This window comes from Aspergillus pseudonomiae, assembly GCF_009193645.1.
Source record: "Aspergillus pseudonomiae strain CBS 119388 unplaced genomic scaffold BDV37scaffold_52, whole genome shotgun sequence".
In the NCBI taxonomy this organism is placed as follows: Eukaryota; Fungi; Ascomycota; class Eurotiomycetes; order Eurotiales; family Aspergillaceae; genus Aspergillus; species Aspergillus pseudonomiae.
Window position 1 is genome coordinate 80,987 of NW_022476044.1, and position 18,797 is coordinate 99,783.

Consider the following 18,797-nt stretch of genomic DNA (forward strand, 5'->3'; position numbering starts at 1 on the left):
CTTATTAGCCTGCTTATCGGCGTTTGGTAAATCCTGTATATCTCCTGCTTTTATCGATTCAAACGAAGGCACGCTGATCGTGGATTCGTGGAATGCAATGGCCATGGTATAGGGCTACAGTGAGGTGTCGAGGGCAAAAAGAAGTTGGTCAATTTGGCAAGAGGGTATATCATGAGATCTCCAATTTGATCGACATTTCTACTGTGGAGAGCTCCAGTGCAAGAGTAAAACGGAGGCCTCAATGCAAGGGGGCAGAGGAGCGCACGTTAGCCGCCGGTATATGAGTCTGAAGCAAGTGCTTATTTATTCTCCTGTAGCCGCGAGCATGAGGTTGCATCATATGCATCATAGTTTCGCAACATGCATGGTTCGGCAGAGCTGTAGATGCTCACAAGGTCGAGAGATAGGCTGATGATCTGGAGAAACGGTCCCATTAACGTTCGAGATGCTCTCATAAGCAACATTCCATCCAAGGTGGACTACCCACCCCCTTCGTTGTTGGTTCCACTCTGGGACATTCCACATCCTTGCTTCCCGTCTCGGTGTGTCGAGGTCCAAGCTATTGCTCGATAGGATAGCCAAGTGACCTAACACCAGCGTAGCTGCTATTTAATATGCGGTGCAACGCACCGTATTTCACATGTGTAGTGCTAATATCTCCCCGATCCCTTTCCCCCCCCTCATACCTCGGAGCCGATTTTGTCAGTCTTCGTCACCATAGTCCAAGATGACTGACACCGCAGATATCAAGAAGCAGGTTCCGTATGTGGTAGAACAACTATCCGACGAGAGCCTTGCTCCTGACGATGCCGTCCTGCAGGCCCAGGGCCATCGGCCCGAGCTTGCGCGGTCATTTTCCTGGGTGGGAGCCATTGGGTTGTCGTTCAGGTTGGACCCTATACTATAAGCCGCGTCGGATCGTGTTCACTGACTTGCACAGTATTGCCAACTCATGGTTAGGTTATGGCGCAACGTTCGGAACACCCCTGGCTTATGGAGGTGGTCCGACCGTTCTCTTCGGAGTGATGATTGCGGCGGTAGCGCAGTGGATTGTGTTGCTAGGGCTGGCCGAGCTGTGCTCTGCATTGCCCTCTTCAGGGGTTTGTTCGACCTTTCTCTAATCATGCTTCGGCCACGCTGACACCATACAGGGTCAATATCACTTCACATATATACTAGCCCCACAAAAGTACAAGAAGTTTGCCGCATACACAGTTGGCATTACCAATGTCATAGCATGGTGGGTGAGTGCAGCATCGGGCATCATCTATACAGGGATTTCGGCGTTTGGGATAGCAGTGTTCTGGTATCCCGACTTTCAGCATGAGAGGTGGCAGATATACTTATGTTATGTGTTGGTGGTCACCTTGACGTGTAAGGCCCCAAGGTCCGATTGTTAACATGGTAACTGATTTGACTAGTGGTTCCTGTCTTCGCCGTTCCCCAGAGACGTTATGACTACCTGACGAAAACCACCTTTACCCTGTCTATAACCGGCTTGATCTTGGTCTTGATAGCTGTGCTCGCCTCAGGACGGGGACATTATCACCCCGAAGTCCTCACAACGTTCCAGGGGACCAGTGGATGGGACACGGCCCCAGCATGGTTGCTGAGCATCACCATGGGACAGTACTGTTATGCGGCTATCGGAGCTGTCACACATATCGCGGAGGAAATGCCCCAACCGGGCCGGAGGATCCCTCTCGTGATGTATGATTGACCACAGATAGATATTGACATTCTGCTAACTGTCGGTAGTAACCTTGGAGTCTTAGTTGGCGTCATGACAGCTGTACCATGGGTCACTGTGATGCTTTGCGGCATTCAGGACATCGATGCAGTTCACAAAGCGTTCATCCCTAGCATGGAGGTATACTATCAAGCGACTGGAAGTAAGGTGGGCGCCACAGCGCTGCAAGCCTTTATGACATTCCTGTATTGGAGTGAGTCTATGCCCCTTGGGTGTCTCGTACCATACTAACCGGTCAGCCTGCGGTCCAAGCCAATGGATAACTTCGAGTCGGATCGCGTGGGCGTTTTCTAGAGATGTATGCGTCAGGGTGTAACCAACAATCTAAGGTGTATGATGCTAACCCAGACAGAACGGGCTTCCATTCTCCCACTATTGGAACTTCATCGACCCGAAGTTCAACATCCCCGTACGCACCACGTTCCTCTCCGTTTCATTCTGTCTCCTATACGGTCTTGTCTATATCGCCAGTTCGACAGCATTCAACTGCATCGTGAACATGTCGATTCTCTTTTTGAACATTAGTTTCACCGTTCCACAGGCTATCCTGGCGACAGTAGGACGGGACAAGCTCCCGGCACGGTCATTCAATCTGGGTCGATGGGGATACGCAGTCAATATTTTTTCCACTGTATGGTTGACTTTCAGCGGGATACTGTTTTGTTTCCCAACCAAAATACCCACAACTGCAGGGTCTATGAACTAGTAAGTGCTTTTACCATTGCTTTCATTTCCACCTGCATCCTACGGGGTACTGATGTGGATATAGTGGGTCAGCTGTCCTGGTGGGAGTGTATTGCCTCATAATGCTACTGTGGATCGAGCGGAGACATAAGTTCACCGGGCCAAAGATCAACTGGGATGCACTGAACATGAGCAACAAATTGGCATTGTCATAGGGGCTAAGGGAGCTTCGCCATGGTTTTGCGCGAGGTGGAGTGATGGATCACGACTGATCTGGTTGTCAAGTGGAAATCACGGGGGGAGTTGGGTGTTCTGCTACAATAGGCATAGTGTATCTCGTATATGTATCCAAAGTCCAATAAGATTAGATCTCGGTTTGTACCTCACTAAACTGGAAAGGGAAGGTTCGCCAGCGGTCCGATCACTTCCATTTTCATTCTGTTCGATTATGTTAACGACATCAAAAACCTTCATCTATCTGCCACAACAGCAGGTTAATGGCTGGACTTCAACGTCTAGAAGACTCCAAAGATTATCTTTCCCACTAGGCTGACCGCATGTAAGCTTCTCGCAGCTGAAGCTAATTCTTATTAATGTTGCACCTCCTTTGCTATTCATATGCTCCTTGCTGGTTGACGTCTTTTTCCTTTTCCTTGAAGGAAAGAGGGCTTTTGATATGTGGTACACCGTGGGAGCGCTATGAAATGCATTTCTAAACAGTCTGACGACTCACGGGCATACGTGGGAGCCATAGAGGATATGTTGGATGAATCACGCATGCACTTTTAATGCTGAAAGATCAACACCTCATCTACCTGTTGTCACACCGCTGTGGGGATATGGACTGATTAGTGCTGGGTTAATGTGGCAATGGACCCATGAATCATATCTCACACTGTCGGACCGACGTTACTTGGCAAAAAAAGTATTTGTAGGGCCCATTTAGTCTGTATGCTAGTACCCTTTCATTGGTTGGTGCTTGGCTCGCTCCGGTCGATATAAAGACCCAGATCCCAGTTCCTGAATCTCAAAAAAATTATAAAAACATGGCGACTACCAATCCGGACATAGGCAATGCTCTGGCCCAGCAAAACCCACCCCCTGACAAGTATGCACAAGAGGCTAAGCCGGTATTCAAAAAGACAGAACGATGGAACCATCCCAGGTCCAACATACTCAAGACAGCGGCTACATTCTGGAGTTTTCTGGTGATGGGAGCGAATGATGCCGCGTATGGGGTAAGATCACTTGCCAGCTGATCAAAGACATAGCTAACAATTATAGCCGTTGATTCCATATGTAAGCGTGAACTCTACGTGTTATGGGATCCACCACTAATTCCTTAGCTCGAGGAATATTATAACCTGTCCTATACTGTTGTTTCTCTAGTTTTCCTGTCACCCCTCGGTGGCTATACCCTGGCTGCCCTACTCAATAACAAAATCCATACAACGCTTGGCCGCCGTGGAGTGGCCTGGATTTCCCCAGGGTGTCATTTACTGGCATACATTGTCAATTGCGTCCATCCTCCATACCCAGTACTAGTAGTATCCTTCATATTCGCAGGTTTTGGAAATGGGTTGGCCGACTCAGCTTGGAACGCTTGGATTGGTAACATGGCTAATGCCAATGAGCTCCTGGGACTCTTGCACGGACTATATGGTGTAGGTGCAGTCCTGAGCCCACTGGTAGCGACTTCTTTAATTACCGAGGCAAAGGTGCCCTGGTATTATTTCTACTATATCATGGTATGTCGTTATCTCAGATGCGTCGAGACTCTCGCTAATACAACAGCGATCCAGATTGGCTGTGCCGCTATCGAGCTCGCCTTCTGTCTTTTTGTCTTTTGGGACTCCACAGCAGCAGCCCTACGGGAGGCTACGACCCAGGAGGATGGCCCTGGTGGAGGCCTGCGTGAAGCCCTCACGAAGCGATCCGCCCGGGTCACCTGGATTTGCGCATTTTTCCTCCTCGGGTATGTCGGGATCGAGGTGGCTTTGGGCGGATGGATCGTCACGTTCATGATGCGAGTACGACATGGAGCGGACTTTGCGAGCGGGATGGTTGCTACGGGGTTCTGGTTAGGCATTGCCTGCGGTCGAGTGGTACTCGGTTTCATCACACCGCGAATCGGGGAAAAGATGGCCATAATTGTATGTATCCCTTTCTTTTCTTGTCTTTGTTTCTTTTCTGCCTCTTTCATCTCTTTACCGGTTCCAGATCAACTAACATGTTAACTTTGGCAAGGTGTACTCCCTGTTCGCAATAGCCTGTGGGCTCATCTTGTGGCTTGTGCCTAATTTCTATGCATCTGCCGTGGCGGTTTCGTTCCAGGGATTCTTTCTCGGTCCCTTCTTCCCTGCTGCTGTCATTGTTGCCACCAAGTTGCTCCCACGATCATTACACGTCAGTGCTATTGGCTTTGCGGCGGCATTCGGAGGAGGCGGAGCCGCCGTGCTGCCCTTCGTAGTGGGCGCCATTGCGCAGGCTCGAGGCGTGCAAGTCTTGCAGCCGTTTATTATTGGTCTCTCTGCTGGGATTTTGTTGTTATGGTTGGGGCTCCCACGGTTACCAAAGAAAGTTGATGAAGAGCAGCATGGGACTTCAGACGTATAGATGTTTGCTCTTTATATATTTTAGCCCTGGAACTGCTATACCCGGGCTTTAAAATGGAAATACTGATATCATGAGGATAATCTAGACTCTATTGAAATTTCAATTCGGCACTATATTCAACTAGAGGCTGGTATTATTACCATTGCTGAGTTGTTGCAAGGTCTTCATACTGATACTCTCATGTATAAGTTCGTATTGTCGCATCTCTTAAACGCACTATGCACAGAACTCGACAAGATAAGCTGCGAAAGATCGGGACAACTTATCTCCAGCAACCAATCTCTTAATTACATAGTGCCAGACCTAAATTAACTAATTAACCTCTTTGGCTCTAGATCTACTTTCGATATTTCGTGTTTATGACAAACGCAGTATCATACAGAACACCAACGGGGGCCACCGTTACAAGACCCTCCAATAAATAAGCATTATAATGCCACGTCCCCTTACAAACCCTATAACCTGCCTTACTCCCAAACTATCTTGTAAATCCATTTCTAATATTATTTTCAGCTTCATTACTTCGCATATCGGGGAGAAGATCAACACCTCATCACAGAACCTGGATCCTCCCGGGTCATACACAAATAGTATCCAACCAAAGCAGACAATCCCAAGTCTAAGAACAACACAGGACACTTTTCCCAAAGATTTCTACAGCACACAGCTACAACACTAACAACGGGCCTAATACACGTCCTAGGCGGTTACACATACCATGTATACTACCAGAACTCCGTACTCTCGAAGATCCAGAACGCATTCTCCAGCAAAATCTCACCAACCGGCCATCATTCCGACACCGCGCAACAAAGATGAATTCTACATCCAGCGCCCAGAGCAACCGCTCATCGATGATATCTTACGTGGCACCGAAACGGGACATTACTGGCTCATCGTCGGCGAAAGAGGCACAGGGAAGACGAGCATCTTGGTCCACTCAATGCGAGACATCTACGGACGGGATGTTGTTATGCTGGACGGTCATGACGATATCGATGTATTCCAGGTTCGGCTTTGCAAAGCCCTGGTTAAGATATAGAAAGATCAGAAACATCCATGCTCGGAGCTTCCTGGTATCCCGTTACACAAAGCCCAGGAACTGGTGACCCGAGCAGACTTTGTCCACCAGCTTCATCAGATGAGGATCGTATCTACTGACGATATTGACATTGTAAGGGCCAATTCGGGGCTTATGCAGAGCGCCTTTCGGTAGCCGATACAACCCCAATTTGCCCGTTCCTCAACCGTGTGTTCTGAAGACGGGTTTAAGAAACGACTGAAGGCCACAAGTAGCAGGTTGAGTGACTTCGAGAGTCTGGGAAGGACAACAGAAGCGACTATGAAGGACTTGGTGAATGATGGCCAGTACGAGATCAGCAAAGAGCGGGCAATTAGGGGAGACGAAAATATCCTCCCATCTTATCGGAAGCCTACCAGCTACTCTTATTGGAGCTGGTAGTGAAGCTTATCCATCCCATGCCTGAGACGCAGTGGCTATATTACGCTGTAAGGCACATGGATGGATTTTTCACTGAACGCAAATCAGCTGTACTTGCAGTTTGTCGAAGGCGCGAAAGCCTGAGAAAGCGTTTATTTCCCTGACACTGGATTGATATTGCAACCCTTTGTACAGTACACCTAACATGCTCTCTAAATAGCATAACAGTTCCAACGAATAAAACAAGTGTAAAATCCTCTATTCCGAAAACAGTACTTCCTAGCGAAGCTTGTTGGTAGGGCAGGACTGATCGTCAACTCTAAATCTAAGGACGATGACTCCTTCATTGTCAGCCTCCTCGGAGAATTCATATTTTTAGTAGTACAAGTCCAATCGGCGTACTCCGTACAAAGTTAAAAAGAAAGTGCGGTAGTGAATATTGCGTGACTCCTCTCAGCATCTCCATAGCCCATGTGACAGCAGGATACGAGAAGATCGGCATCACGCCTCAGGTTGACCTTTGTGTATCTGTAAGGCTGGGCGCTGATCGTATCCAGAAAGCCTCCGAAATACCGGCATGAAACTACTACCAATCCCTTGGATCTGCCGAGAACCTAGCAAAGTTAGGCACCCGAGACATGTCGCCCTGCAGCACAGCCACCGAGCTAGACCCTACATCAAACATCTATTGAAGCTATAGGCCCTGGAAAGTGTGGTAAAGAAAGCACACTATTGATTAGACGTGTCACGACATATCATCTAGATCCTCTAATCTACCACTCCTCACTGATCTCGCCCACCACATCCTAGTTCTACGATTGTTCGTCGCGTCGCTTAGAGTTCGCCCCGGGGGTTAAAACCGCCAGCCAAAACGGAGTCGGTAGATGGCTGGATTGCCCTGAGCTTCAATGGAATCCTGTTGGGCGTGGCTGTCTCGTTTGCACTCCACTGCAGGGAGTAAACTCCACTCTCGCTTCGTGTTGTGAAGAAGTTCGCATTCTGTGAGTCGATCAGAACATAATTGCCGTAGAGTTTCAGCGTTTTCGTATCCAACCGGGCAGAATCATCTGGATCTTTGAACCCGACGTTCCCGCCAGATGTTCCTGATATGGATGGCAAAGTAAAAACCATAGAATCAAAAGATGGACTCCTGGATTCTGTACGGTTTGCTTGTGCCCGCCAGACCGTCGGCGTTTCCTCGGGGATAGTAACTGCGCACGGTAACTGTGAGTACAAAGAGGCACTCTATTTGCATTTGATGTGTATTCATGAAAGTCTTACAGTAGATAGAAACCGTCTCATTTGCTGTTGAGAGGGATCGATTGCCTATTTCGGCGCTACCTGTTGACCTGTCAGGGTTGTTTATCACTTGCTTAAAATCTCAAGGGGGACAAGTTCTTCGACACTCACCATCGGCGTAGAACACGGGCAAACCGCCAATACCCTCGCCATATGCATAGAGTCTGAATGATTGCTGACATGTTTGGCCATAGACAAGGTTGGCCAGTGAGCAACCGATCAGGAAGAGCCTAGGAATCAGAGACCAACTAGATTGGCATGTTAGTACCTACTGACATCGAAGAATGTTGCCGGGCTCACCCCATTGCGTTGTTTTCTTTGTTTTTGCCGCTCACGGTAACTTAATTAGTCTGCTTGTATGGAAAGAAGTAGAAGGCGAGGATTGATCAGGTTGATATATTCTTACCTGGCTCACTCATTTACGCCTCACGTAACCAAGGGCGAGTCATCTGCGACAATCCGATATTCTGTACGACTTCCTATCCTCCCAGGCAAGTGCCAAGAACATATTACATCGAGGCTGAAATTTCAGGCCTCCCTGTTACGAGTCATATATGATGGCGGCTAATGGTCCCCCGAGCCTATAAGGGACGCCTGGTACACTGACTCTCTAACCGATCCGTCTGCCAAGCATACTGTTCAGACACAGAATGTGGTCCACTGCGTGGCTAGCTGATCAGTTGTCTAAGTTTTGTGTGTTGCCTAAGTAGTAAAGAGGTGTGGTTGGTAGCTTGATATTGGGTATGATGTTGACGAGCCAATCCCGAAACCCGGTAGGAAGCGAGTTCACGAATACGATGTGCTGGTTGCTGCTCGACCTAATCTGTACTGCGCCTCACTGACAGGGTTCTCGATTTTTGCATAGGGGTACCCTGTTATTAGAGTGGAAACTTGGACTCCGAGGAGTTACGACGTCTTATAAATGTGGTGACATACTCCGTTCCAATACTCTGGAATATGGTGCGAACTTGGAGTCATAAGTGAACGCGGCTCTCACAACGGAACGAGCCATGATGCTTGTTAGCTTCCTCCTTCTGGCATATGCATTATGCGGGACGGCGATATTTCTCCAACCTAATCACAACAACAAAAGGGGCCTGTCTATCTCTGATGCCTCTCGAACACTCAATACAGCAAGGTACCACAACAAATGGCAGGCCAAGAGAGCGAGCAACTCCACTGGCACCTCCACATCTTCAATTGCATTGCCATCAGGAACTCCCTGTGCTGGAAACTTGCCAGAGGACCGTTCCAAGTGGTGTGAATATGACATCGACACGGACTGGTCAGAGGTTGTTCCTGATACGGGTGTGACTAGGGAGTATTGGCTAGATATTGACGAGATCGCTGCCGCCCCAGATGGCTATTTACGAACTGTGATGGCTATCAACGGCAGTATCCCTGGACCGACTATCTATGCGGACTGGGGGGATTATGTCGTCGTACATGTCACTAATCACCTCCATGAAGCTAAGAATGGCACCAGTATCCATTGGCATGGTATGTGGCAAAGAGGAACAAACGAACACGATGGGGTTGTCTCCATCACCCAGTGTCCTATAGCCCCCGGCTCATCGATGACCTATCGTTGGCGAGCCGAGCAGTACGGCTCGTCCTGGTATCATTCTCATATTGGTCTCCAAGCCTGGAACGGGGTCTTTGGTGGCATTGTCATCAATGGACCTGCTACGGCGAACTATGACGAGGACGCCGGCGTGATGATTCTGAGCGATTGGACGCATGACACTGCAGATGAAATGTATCAATTCGCACAGGTCTGTGGCCCGCCACAATTAGATAATGGATTAATCAACGGAACCAACGTCCTCGATACCGGCAACCACACCGACGGATCCCGGCTGAAGCTCCAGGTGACGGAAGGAAAGTCGTATAGATTGAGGCTTGTCAATGCAGCTCTTGATACAACCTTTGAATTCATGATCGATAATCATAAAATGACCATCATCGCGATGGACCTGGTGCCCATCGAGCCATACACCACATATAGTCTAACCATCGGCATGGGTTCGTACTCCCACCCCCATGGTCTGACAATATACTAACCGTGACAAAAGGCCAGCGATACGATGTAATAATTACAGCCAACCAAGCATCGGTTGCAGATTCGTTCTGGATACGCGCGATACCACTACACGCTTGTTCGGAAAATGCTCGTGGCAACAACATCCGTGGCGTCCTGCACTACGGAGAGACACCGAGTATCCCAGAGACTCTCCCATATATCTACTTAGATGAAACATGTTACGATCTACCGGCCTCGGTTCTGGTGCCACACGTACCGAAATCAGTCCCTGCCCCAGACTTGCAAGAGATGGTCGACGCCGACACCCGCCGTAACGCAAAGGGGCTTTTCCGCTGGTACCTCAACAGCACGACAATGGAGATTCTATGGGAAGATCCCACACTACTCCAGATACGAAATGGCTCGTCGGCATTTCCAAACTCCAGTGCCGTCATCTCGTTGCCGAAAGCGGACCAGTGGTTTTATATGGATATCGAAACTCGCATACCCGTAGACCATCCGATTCACCTCCACGGACATGACTTCTTCATTCTTTCCCAAGGGCAGGGTGCCTGGGATGGGTCCTCGCGCACTGAAAATCCGCCTCGCCGGGATACGGCAATGCTGCCGGCGAACGGGCACCTGGTCCTTGCTTTCCAGACGGATAATCCCGGGGCGTGGTTGATGCATTGTCATATTGGCTGGCATACTACTGAAGGGTTTGCGTTGCAATTTTTGGAGAGATCTGATGAGGTGATAGGTGATATTGATTATGACCTCCTGCAGGACACCTGCGATTCTTGGGTTACCTATGATGAATTGTATGGGATCGACCAAGAAGATTCGGGTGTTTGACAGTTTGAGAGATACAACCAGTCGTTTCGTCACGGTATGTTGGTCAATGTCAGCTAACGTGGAGAGAAGTGACCGTCAGGCTAATTCTGGTTCATATATAATGTAAGGATGCCTAGGCTGAATATATGGTTATATAGTAATGTGAAGAAGTTCGAAGTAACGACGAGAAAAAAGTGGTATGAGCGTGACTTGGGTCTGTGAGAGCTTAAAGTAGGTAAGATTTTACCGTTTGTTGGTACAGCGGATGAAATCGAGGTTTGGATATAACGGACCATCAACGAATCACTTGACCAATGAAATCTGTCCTGTACGCCCCATTATAGATTTAAACCAATCATAATATCTTTCAATGCCCCGGATAATCTACTAGTCCGATTCCGAGATTTTACCGTCTTCTCAGTTTATGCGGTAAAATATGCCGTCCTTCTCATTGAAGACGGTAATACTGTATCGTTTTCGTCATTTTATGCGGTAATATCCTCCCGTCTTTCCCATATGGTGCGGTAAAATACACTGTCCTTCGCATCTAAGGCGGTAATATAGTACCGCTTTAGAGAGTCACTTTAACCGCTAATACTGTATCTTAGGATCACCTCTAAGTTTTAGTACCCTGGTCCCTGGGTACCCTAGAGATAGTGAGGTGAGCGAGTTCCCCTTCAAAAGTCGAAAATCTGATCTATTGTCCGTACGCTCGATTTAGTCCGCGGTACTTGTGCCCATGGCGTGATGTAACTCCTTGTGCGTGGTCAGGATTGTTTTGTTCTTTCATCCCGTCACGGAACAACAGTTCCCCCTGAGGGCCAAAGCCTCCGTACTGCAGCCTGTACTGCGGTGCCGCCAGGGTCTCACTTCCCCCTTGGCTGCATCATGCTATCTTGGCCAGCCGTATGCTCTACCATCGACAAGTGTCAAGTTCAGAATGGCATTTAGTCCTTGGGTTGGGCGAATGTGGCGATTTCCGACGATATGGTCTCATTTCAAGAATTGGATATGTTCTTGGGGGTCTTCAATGTCACGCCTGATCAGGCGTCCTCATGTTGACGATGAGGAAAGGGTATAATATATTCCCTCGACCTGTTCACCAAACTTTTCCTGACAATTCAGCAATAGGGGGATATATAATTAAAGCCAAGCGGCGAGCAATCAAATAATATTGAACCCGATAAGGGCTATTCCTATATACGGGACGCTGAAGGCGAATTTATATCCGGAGGAATCACTGGGATTGTGGAGCTTCTTGATGATGGAACTGTACTCAAGGCACCGTTTCCAGATTCGGATATTCAAAGCCATATCGAGGACATTGCCAAAGAAGCCGACATCTATCATCGTATTGGGCCACATAAGAGGCTTGTTCGGCTACTGGGCCATTCCAGCAATGGCCTCGTGCTCGAATATATGAAAAACGGTGATCTCAAGTCATATCTCCAGGCTCATGATTCAATACCAACAAGACTAAAATTGAAATGGGCGTATCAAGTCGCCGAGGGCGTCGACCTCTTACATAAGAACGAGGTGACCCACTGTGACATAAAACCGCGCAACCTTCTGTTAGATCCAAATTTCGACATCCAAATCATTGACTTTTCAGGCTCTTCGCTAAATGGGTCGAAACCAGCCTCTGCTGAGGGAACCCGCTTTTATCTTCCACGGCACTGGCACGATCGGCCCACAGTGACTACAGATCTATTCGCATTAGGATCGACCCTGTACGAGATTTTTCAAGGTACCAGTCCCTACGACGAGATTCCTAGTGATGAGGTAGAAAGGCTGTTTACACAGAAGGAATTCCCTGATGTCTCTGGCATCCTATGTGGAGAAATTATCAAACAATGTTGGTTGTCTCAAGTTGACTCAGCGGCGCATGTGCAGAATGCCATTCAGGATATCCTTTCCCGCACAGCTAACACCGACTGTACCCCTCATCTCGGTGGTTTGGGCCTTTGTCAGGATATGTTGACAGACCAAGTGGTTTTTCCTTAGGATCGGAACAATCCACGCCGCTCTGTCTTGCTTGGAGACATCTATTTATAGTTTTTGAAGTTGTGTCGCATGTCGACGGACAGCCATGATAATGCATCGTGGACACAAGGATTTCGCACATTCTAGAAATTTTGAGTTAGCAATTATCAAATGTGCTTCATTTGAAAGTGTAATACCTTGAATAATCTTCCAGGTCACAAGCGGGAAGGCGCTGATAGAAGATGTGAAGAGGACAACACCATCCTCAGGGCCTGTTTATGTGTTGCTGGATGAGAAGCGGTGGACTGATGAGAAAGGTACAATGTATACCCTACTCATGGACTCTTCATTCTACCGTCCTTTGTCCATACACTTACCAGGCTCTGCCACTGGCATTGTGAGCAGTCTCGTCTAGTTACTATGACAACATACAGCACAAGCAGAGCACTTGATTCTGCTGGTTAATTGAGTAACGCAGCTCGGCAGATTGCCAAGGAACAAGACGCAGGTTTGCGAGACTACTATCTACACTGCTGATCTCTGTATTCGTCATATTCTGTGGCCTATGTGGATGAACCGGGTGGCGATAAGTCGGGAGGCAGCAACGCCATTGCGGTCCCTGCCGTTTCTTTGTTCGAGCACCTCTCTTTTGTCATGGTTCACCTTCATTTGATCTAACACTTTGAATACAATCTGCTGGTGGGAAAGGACATACATGAAACCTTACACTCCATTTTCTTCGTTTACTGAACCTGAAATCGGCAAACAATAATGATGAGAGCAGACACCGATGATTCATATGACATTCTGTCTATATTCGACTCTGTTGGATGTTTATTCATGAGCGATGATCCCTTTTGTATAGCCGAGTGAGTCCGAACAAAGAAGGCAGTATCCAGTCCTGGTGCACTAATTAGTGAAAGCAGATCTTTGTACCACTTGGTCATTTCGAAGTGACCTTTCAACTTGTCTTACCCAGATGCTCCTAGGAAAAAATGAGTCCAAAAACCATATGATCCATGATTTGTTCCCTTGCCAAAGCCAACGGGGAGGATTCACATGTAAAGCCCGATTGACAACGGAGCGAGCATAATCTTCATTTTTCATAGCACCCTCTGAAGACGGTTCAAATAAGCATGATGAACCACTGACAAGAAAAAGCAGAGAATACCTTGTGAGTGTGTAACCCGGCGTTCAAAGGCATCGGAAATAGGTAGATATATGCTATCCTCTCCGAGCGTCCGTTTAGTCCGGGTTATTCTGCTTTTCACACCTCCTGTAACCACAATCATTACTTTAACACCGAACGGGGCTAATTCAAGTCGCAAAGTGTTGCTGTAAGCATGAAGTGCAGCCTTTGATGCGTTATAGATACCGCTAAAAACATAAGGAATAACGGCGGCCACTGAGCCGATGTTTATGATAGTTCCCTTGGCTTGAATGAGTAGAGGGGTGAATTCTCTAACCATTCGCATCACGGAGAATATATTTGTCTCAAAAGTAGATTGTATATCGTCATCCGCAATATCGACACAAGGAACGGTGCAGTCTAATGTTCTTAGTTTGGATTTTCTCACGGGTCATGAGCGCGGTAGGTCCGAATTGAGCTACTATTGAGACATCAGGGATACATACTCTTGCCTCTGTAGCGTGCGTGTATATTAGATTGGAGAAATATGGCACCACAGGGGATGGGAACCTTTGTCAGATATTACATACGCATTGTTTACTAGAAAGTCTAGCCCATGTCCAGTGAGCTCCTCGACTTGTTGTCGCACTCTCTGGATGTCTTCCGGCGACGTGACATCGAGAGTGAAGGTTTTGATTCCTCGCGTCGCCAAGTCTTCCATGGAGCTTAACTCACGAGCCGTGGCAAGAACAAGCAGCCCTTTTGCGAGAATTCATTGGTCAGATTCATTAACCCCTAAGAATTGTGACTTAAAGACGTCACCTACCTGCATCATGAAATGAGCAAGCAAGAGAGTGTCCAATACCGCCCTTGGAGCAACCTGTGATTAAAACTGTACGCGGGCGGTTTGCCATTCCAAAATAGTCTACCAAAGATAAAAATGACTGGGTGTTGAGAGAGGAATCATTCACAAGGAGGACCTCCAGTATTAAAGAAGTAGAGTGTTCCGAGCTTCATTACTTGTCAACTGATATCAGAACGCGCGGTGTAATTAGTAACTAACTCCTCCTCGATCGCATGTGATCTTTCCCCGGGCTTGCTGAGACCTTCGGGATTCGGGTTCAGTATATCGGCACTCGGATCTCATAGTATGGGCCCATGCGACCAACCTCGAGACCCGCGAGGCATGACTCAGTACCTAAGACTTTATTAGGGCCAAATCGTCTCAGTGGTGACCATATTGAGTATAGTATAGACTAGTAGGACTACCCGTCCAGAGAGAGATCACAGTAACAATGATCGAACCCTTTCCATAATGATCTCCATTGACCCGTAGCTCCACTTCTAAAAGTATATCTATAAATACTAGTAGCATCTCTGGGATATCCCATAATATTTAGATTCTCACGGTGGCGGCTGTCGCCAAACTCAATGCCATTACCCTTTAATACGGCAGATTTTGTTGCTTCGTCAAGTAAGCTACTTCTCGAAAGGAGAGGTTCGAGATGGCCACAGCAACAAGGGTAGTCATACTACTAGCTGAGCCATAATACATCAGTTCAGTTGATGGGTGGAGAGTGGTAAATTTCTAAGATATCTAAGCTTTGTAAAGAGTATCCAGAAACCCTTCAGTAAACTGGCTGATTGCGGAATGGTCAATGCTACCTCCTACGCCATAGAGCGCTGCACTCTTGCCACGCTGCTGTACAATCTGTTCTCCCTCCCCTTTTCGCTCCTCATTCCGCATTAATATCTCCTCGATGACCTCAATCAAGTCGGTGATGAGGCTATCAACAGCTTCGGATGTGGGTATTGTAAAAGCGCAATGGATAGCCGGTGGAGATTGCAAAGCATTCAGATGCCAACCCCGAGCATCCATGGCGTCAGCGATGTCGTAAGTTTCAATTTCTTTATTTGTGCTCGTGAATGCGATGACGCTCGCCATCGGATGCCCGATGATTCCAATATGAGGGATTAAGCTGGGGTGTGTGAGTATAGCGGTTTCAAACCTCTTTGCTGCTCCCACGATCTGGCGGCAACTATTGATATAGCCCGACACGCCCATCTTCATAAGTGTAGCCCAGGAACTTGCGATGAGTGAGCCCGGGCGAGACCCTGCCATCGACGGAGACGCATATGCACCGCCGGACCAGTTCGGGAATATAAAATATTGGTAGTTTCGATATGACCGGTTGCGATACAATAAGACGGAGCTACCCTTGGGAGCGAAACCATACTTGTGGGTGTCCACACTAATGCTAGTGACTCCGGGCTGTCGGAAATCAAAGCCTCCCTCATCCTCGTACGGAGAGGGAAAGCCCGCTTTCTTCAAGAAAGCCATGACAAGTGATCCCAAGCAGCAGTCCACATGGAATGGAATATCATTCTCCGTTGCCAGTCTTGATATCTCTGGGATGTCGTCAACAATGCCGTGTGGAAAGTTGGGTGCAGATGCAACTAGAAGAACGGTGTTTCTATTGATCAGTCGACGGATTTCGTCGACCGATGCCTTGTACTCAGGTGCTGGACATGAGACAAGGTGGAGTTTGATTTTAAAGTACTGGGCGGCTTTGTAAAAAGCCGCGTGAGCAGTACTCGGAATGATCCTGTCTAGTCAGTAGGGCAATTAAAAATATAAATGCTGACGGTAACTTACATCTCAGGGTTTGTGATGCCGCGCTCTGCTGTAGCCTTCTCCCGAGCAGCCAAGCATGCCATGAGAATAGACTCCGTGCCACCGCTTGTGGTTACGCCTGCACCATCTTCGGGGGCATTGAAAGCGGTTAGGAGCTGTTTCCTTATGTTAATCACTTGCACGAGGTTCGGCCATTTGTTCACATACCATTGCTACGATTTCCGCTTCCATCTTTCTGACTCCAGGGAAGACATCCGGATGGATTGGATTCGAGACGCTGAACTTGCCAATAGCTTTGGTTTGCATGTCTAGGAGCTCGCTGCCTCCATGGTAAACCGCGCCGCTGACTCGACCGTCCTCCCATCGCGTATGGTCCAAATTTTGCAGTTCCTCCAACTCTGCCTCAATTTCTTCGAAGCTCCAGCCCACTTCTGGAAGACAACGGTTCTTCTTGGCAGCATTCCCTTGGCGGACCAACTTTTGCGCCATCATGTTCAATATTGGGTCCATACTTTTGTCCACCCTTTTGAAGATACGAGGGGCTGGTGTTTTTTTCGGAGAAATCCATCCCCAGCATAGCTCCAGAAACCTGTTCATGCTTCCGATAACACCATAACAAGTGACACTGCCATAGACATTATGAAGAGTTTGGAGGACAAACAAGACGCAGACTAGTCGCGAAACAACATCGTACTTTGTTCCCATGGGCTGCGTGAAGAGCAACGACAAGGACTTTGCAGTCTGAGTAAGAGAAGACATACTGGCACTCAATGAATTTATTTTGAGCTCTAGTCAGTCAAAAGTGAATAGGAAAAAGATCATTATTCTCTATTCCCTGTCCACCATGGATTAAATACCTCGAAGTGGGCTTGGCTGCGTGATGATCTCATCGCACTGAATATTCTGTTGTTTCATTCGAAAGCCGAGAGCCGAATGGAGCCAACGGAATTTTATCCATATCCGAGCCCCGAATATGTGGGATGTCAGAAAGTGCGAAGTTCATCCTGGCATAAGAAAATTGCAGTCGTTTAGAAGTTCTTCTCATTGTTGAAAACTTACTATTATTAAAATATCTCAGAGCCGTTTCCCAACTTCGCCTTCTCAAGTCAATCAGGAAACAACAAGATGCCTTTCTCCCATCACTCACATTCTGGAGAGTTTTGCCCCAGCCATGCACAGGATTCTTTAGAACAAGTCATCCAGGAGGCAATTAGGCAAGGTATGCGGGTGTTTTGTTTGAGCGAGCATATGCCGCGTGCCGATGAGGAATTATATGACGAAGAAGTAGGTCTTGTTGATGACTCGTTATCTGCATTGCCTTTAGTCTAACAGATTTTAGATCAAAGCTGGCGTAACTTCTTCATTTTTACTTAGTAACGAGGAACGATACTTCTCAAAGGCAATTCAATTGCGGGAGAAATACGCCTCTCAGATCAAAATTCTCGTAGGCTTCGAATCGGAATGGATTGAAAGTAATACTTCACTGAGGCTGATACACGAATCACTGTCCAAGTATCCTTGGGAGTTTTTCGTTGGGTCGGTCCACCATCTTCATGGCATTCCTATTGATTGGAGCCGAGAGCTTTACTTGAAGGCGCGGGACATATCCGGCGGCACAGACGAACGCATGTTCGAAGACTACTTTGATTTACATCTCGAGATGTTGCAGAGTTTAAAGCCCCCGGTAGTCGGTCATTTCGATTTAATTCGACTTCATTATGATAGTACAAAGTCCTCTACAGAGGGGCTACGCAAATGGCCGGGTGTTTGGGAGAGGGTCGTGAGAAATCTTGAGTATATCTCAAACTACGGAGGGCTTTTGGAACTCAATTCAGCTGCACTGCGGAAGGGGCTCGATATGCCGTATCCTTCAGCAGAGATCTGCCAAGTAAGAATAATCTCCTTTTCCGAGACTCGCGTTATCACTACAGGACTAAAAGGGGACAGGAATTCTTGGCCATGGGTGGGCGATTCTGTCTTTCTGACGATAGCCATGGTGTCGCTCAAGTTGGGGCCAAGTACCACGAGATGTTGAAATTTGTGAAGGAACAGGGAATCCAGAAGCTCCACTTTCTGGAGCTTGCCCCTGAAGAAACGAGTGAGGCGGTTGACTCGAGATTTCCACGGACGGTACAGAAGAGTTGTTCTCTGGCAGAGGTGGAGGAATTGGAATACTGGAAGCGATGAACATTGTCACGCGCTTATATCCCGCACTAGGCCTTTTCTAAAGCTGTCAGAGCAATTTACGCGCATGTTTAATAGAAGCTAGAAAACTATATGTCAATAGTGGCGTTTCTGCCTCGTGTCGTCTCGGGACTCGGTCATCCGTGGTAGCTATCGGCGACCCCTTAGTTTAACCGAGGATCCCCGTCAAGTTCTAAAAGCCTTTGTTTAAGAGTCGTA

The 18,797-nt window shown here is 47.7% G+C and overlaps 8 protein-coding genes across 8 annotated transcripts; 5 read left to right on the forward strand and 3 right to left on the reverse strand.

Moving 5' to 3' along the window:
• Positions 1–453: 453 nt before the first annotated feature.
• On the forward strand, positions 454–2,649 carry BDV37DRAFT_295467 (amino acid/polyamine transporter I; the record flags this gene model as incomplete). The annotated part of the gene is made up of 8 exons (XM_032089896.1): positions 454–862; positions 909–1,100; positions 1,152–1,374; positions 1,422–1,710; positions 1,759–1,943; positions 1,990–2,048; positions 2,103–2,455; positions 2,520–2,649. The coding sequence occupies exons 1-8, from the start codon at positions 728–730 to the stop codon at positions 2,647–2,649; spliced, it is 1,566 nt and encodes a 521-aa protein (XP_031939639.1). The 5' UTR covers positions 454–727.
• Positions 2,650–3,480: 831 nt separating this feature from the next.
• BDV37DRAFT_284803 (putative MFS transporter) lies at positions 3,481–5,050 on the forward strand (the record flags this gene model as incomplete). Its single annotated transcript, XM_032087580.1, has 5 exons — positions 3,481–3,672; positions 3,719–3,733; positions 3,781–4,182; positions 4,237–4,587; positions 4,682–5,050. The coding sequence occupies 5 exons, from the start codon at positions 3,481–3,483 to the stop codon at positions 5,048–5,050; spliced, it is 1,329 nt and encodes a 442-aa protein (XP_031939640.1).
• Positions 5,051–7,325: 2,275 nt separating this feature from the next.
• On the reverse strand, positions 7,326–8,095 carry BDV37DRAFT_284804 (uncharacterized protein; the record flags this gene model as incomplete). Its single annotated transcript, XM_032087581.1, has 4 exons — positions 7,326–7,702; positions 7,773–7,832; positions 7,902–8,038; positions 8,091–8,095. 4 exons carry the CDS (start codon positions 8,093–8,095, stop codon positions 7,326–7,328), a joined length of 579 nt encoding a protein of 192 aa, XP_031939641.1.
• A 705-nt stretch (positions 8,096–8,800) lies between these two features.
• BDV37DRAFT_295471 (Cupredoxin) lies at positions 8,801–10,668 on the forward strand (the record flags this gene model as incomplete). The annotated part of the gene is made up of 2 exons (XM_032089897.1): positions 8,801–9,815; positions 9,866–10,668. The coding sequence occupies 2 exons, from the start codon at positions 8,801–8,803 to the stop codon at positions 10,666–10,668; spliced, it is 1,818 nt and encodes a 605-aa protein (XP_031939642.1).
• Positions 10,669–11,587: 919 nt separating this feature from the next.
• On the forward strand, positions 11,588–12,651 carry BDV37DRAFT_272945 (kinase domain-containing protein; the record flags this gene model as incomplete). Its single annotated transcript, XM_032084978.1, has 2 exons — positions 11,588–11,722; positions 11,797–12,651. 2 exons carry the CDS (start codon positions 11,588–11,590, stop codon positions 12,649–12,651), a joined length of 990 nt encoding a protein of 329 aa, XP_031939643.1.
• Positions 12,652–13,268: 617 nt separating this feature from the next.
• On the reverse strand, positions 13,269–14,718 carry BDV37DRAFT_161183 (SDR family oxidoreductase). The gene is made up of 6 exons (XM_032079165.1): positions 14,586–14,718; positions 14,350–14,518; positions 14,266–14,273; positions 13,802–14,179; positions 13,606–13,745; positions 13,269–13,531 (listed from the first exon to the last, which is right to left on the reverse strand). The coding sequence occupies exons 1-6, from the start codon at positions 14,671–14,673 to the stop codon at positions 13,469–13,471; spliced, it is 846 nt and encodes a 281-aa protein (XP_031939644.1). The 5' UTR covers positions 14,674–14,718; the 3' UTR covers positions 13,269–13,468.
• Positions 14,719–15,356: 638 nt separating this feature from the next.
• On the reverse strand, positions 15,357–17,166 carry BDV37DRAFT_295473 (pyridoxal phosphate-dependent transferase; the record flags this gene model as incomplete). Its single annotated transcript, XM_032089898.1, has 3 exons — positions 16,602–17,166; positions 16,416–16,549; positions 15,357–16,365 (listed from the first exon to the last, which is right to left on the reverse strand). The coding sequence occupies exons 1-3, from the start codon at positions 17,151–17,153 to the stop codon at positions 15,357–15,359; spliced, it is 1,695 nt and encodes a 564-aa protein (XP_031939645.1). The 5' UTR covers positions 17,154–17,166.
• Positions 17,167–17,519: 353 nt separating this feature from the next.
• Positions 17,520–18,707, forward strand: BDV37DRAFT_295475 (histidinol-phosphatase; the record flags this gene model as incomplete). The annotated part of the gene is made up of 3 exons (XM_032089899.1): positions 17,520–17,678; positions 17,734–18,282; positions 18,342–18,707. The coding sequence occupies 3 exons, from the start codon at positions 17,520–17,522 to the stop codon at positions 18,579–18,581; spliced, it is 948 nt and encodes a 315-aa protein (XP_031939646.1). The 3' UTR covers positions 18,582–18,707.
• Between the last annotated feature and the right edge of the window lie 90 nt (positions 18,708–18,797).

Coding starts and splice junctions, on each gene's coding strand:
- BDV37DRAFT_161183 (XM_032079165.1), bottom strand. CDS start 14,673: ATGGCAAACCGCCCGCGTACAGTTTTAATCACAGGTTGCTCCAAGGGC. Junction 14,519..14,585: donor TTGCTCATTTCATGATGCAG/GTAGGTGACGTC, acceptor TTCTCGCAAAAG/GGCTGCTTGTTCTTGCCACG. Junction 13,746..13,801: donor CCGGGTTACACACTCACAAG/GTATTCTCTGCT, acceptor AACCGTCTTCAG/AGGGTGCTATGAAAAATGAA.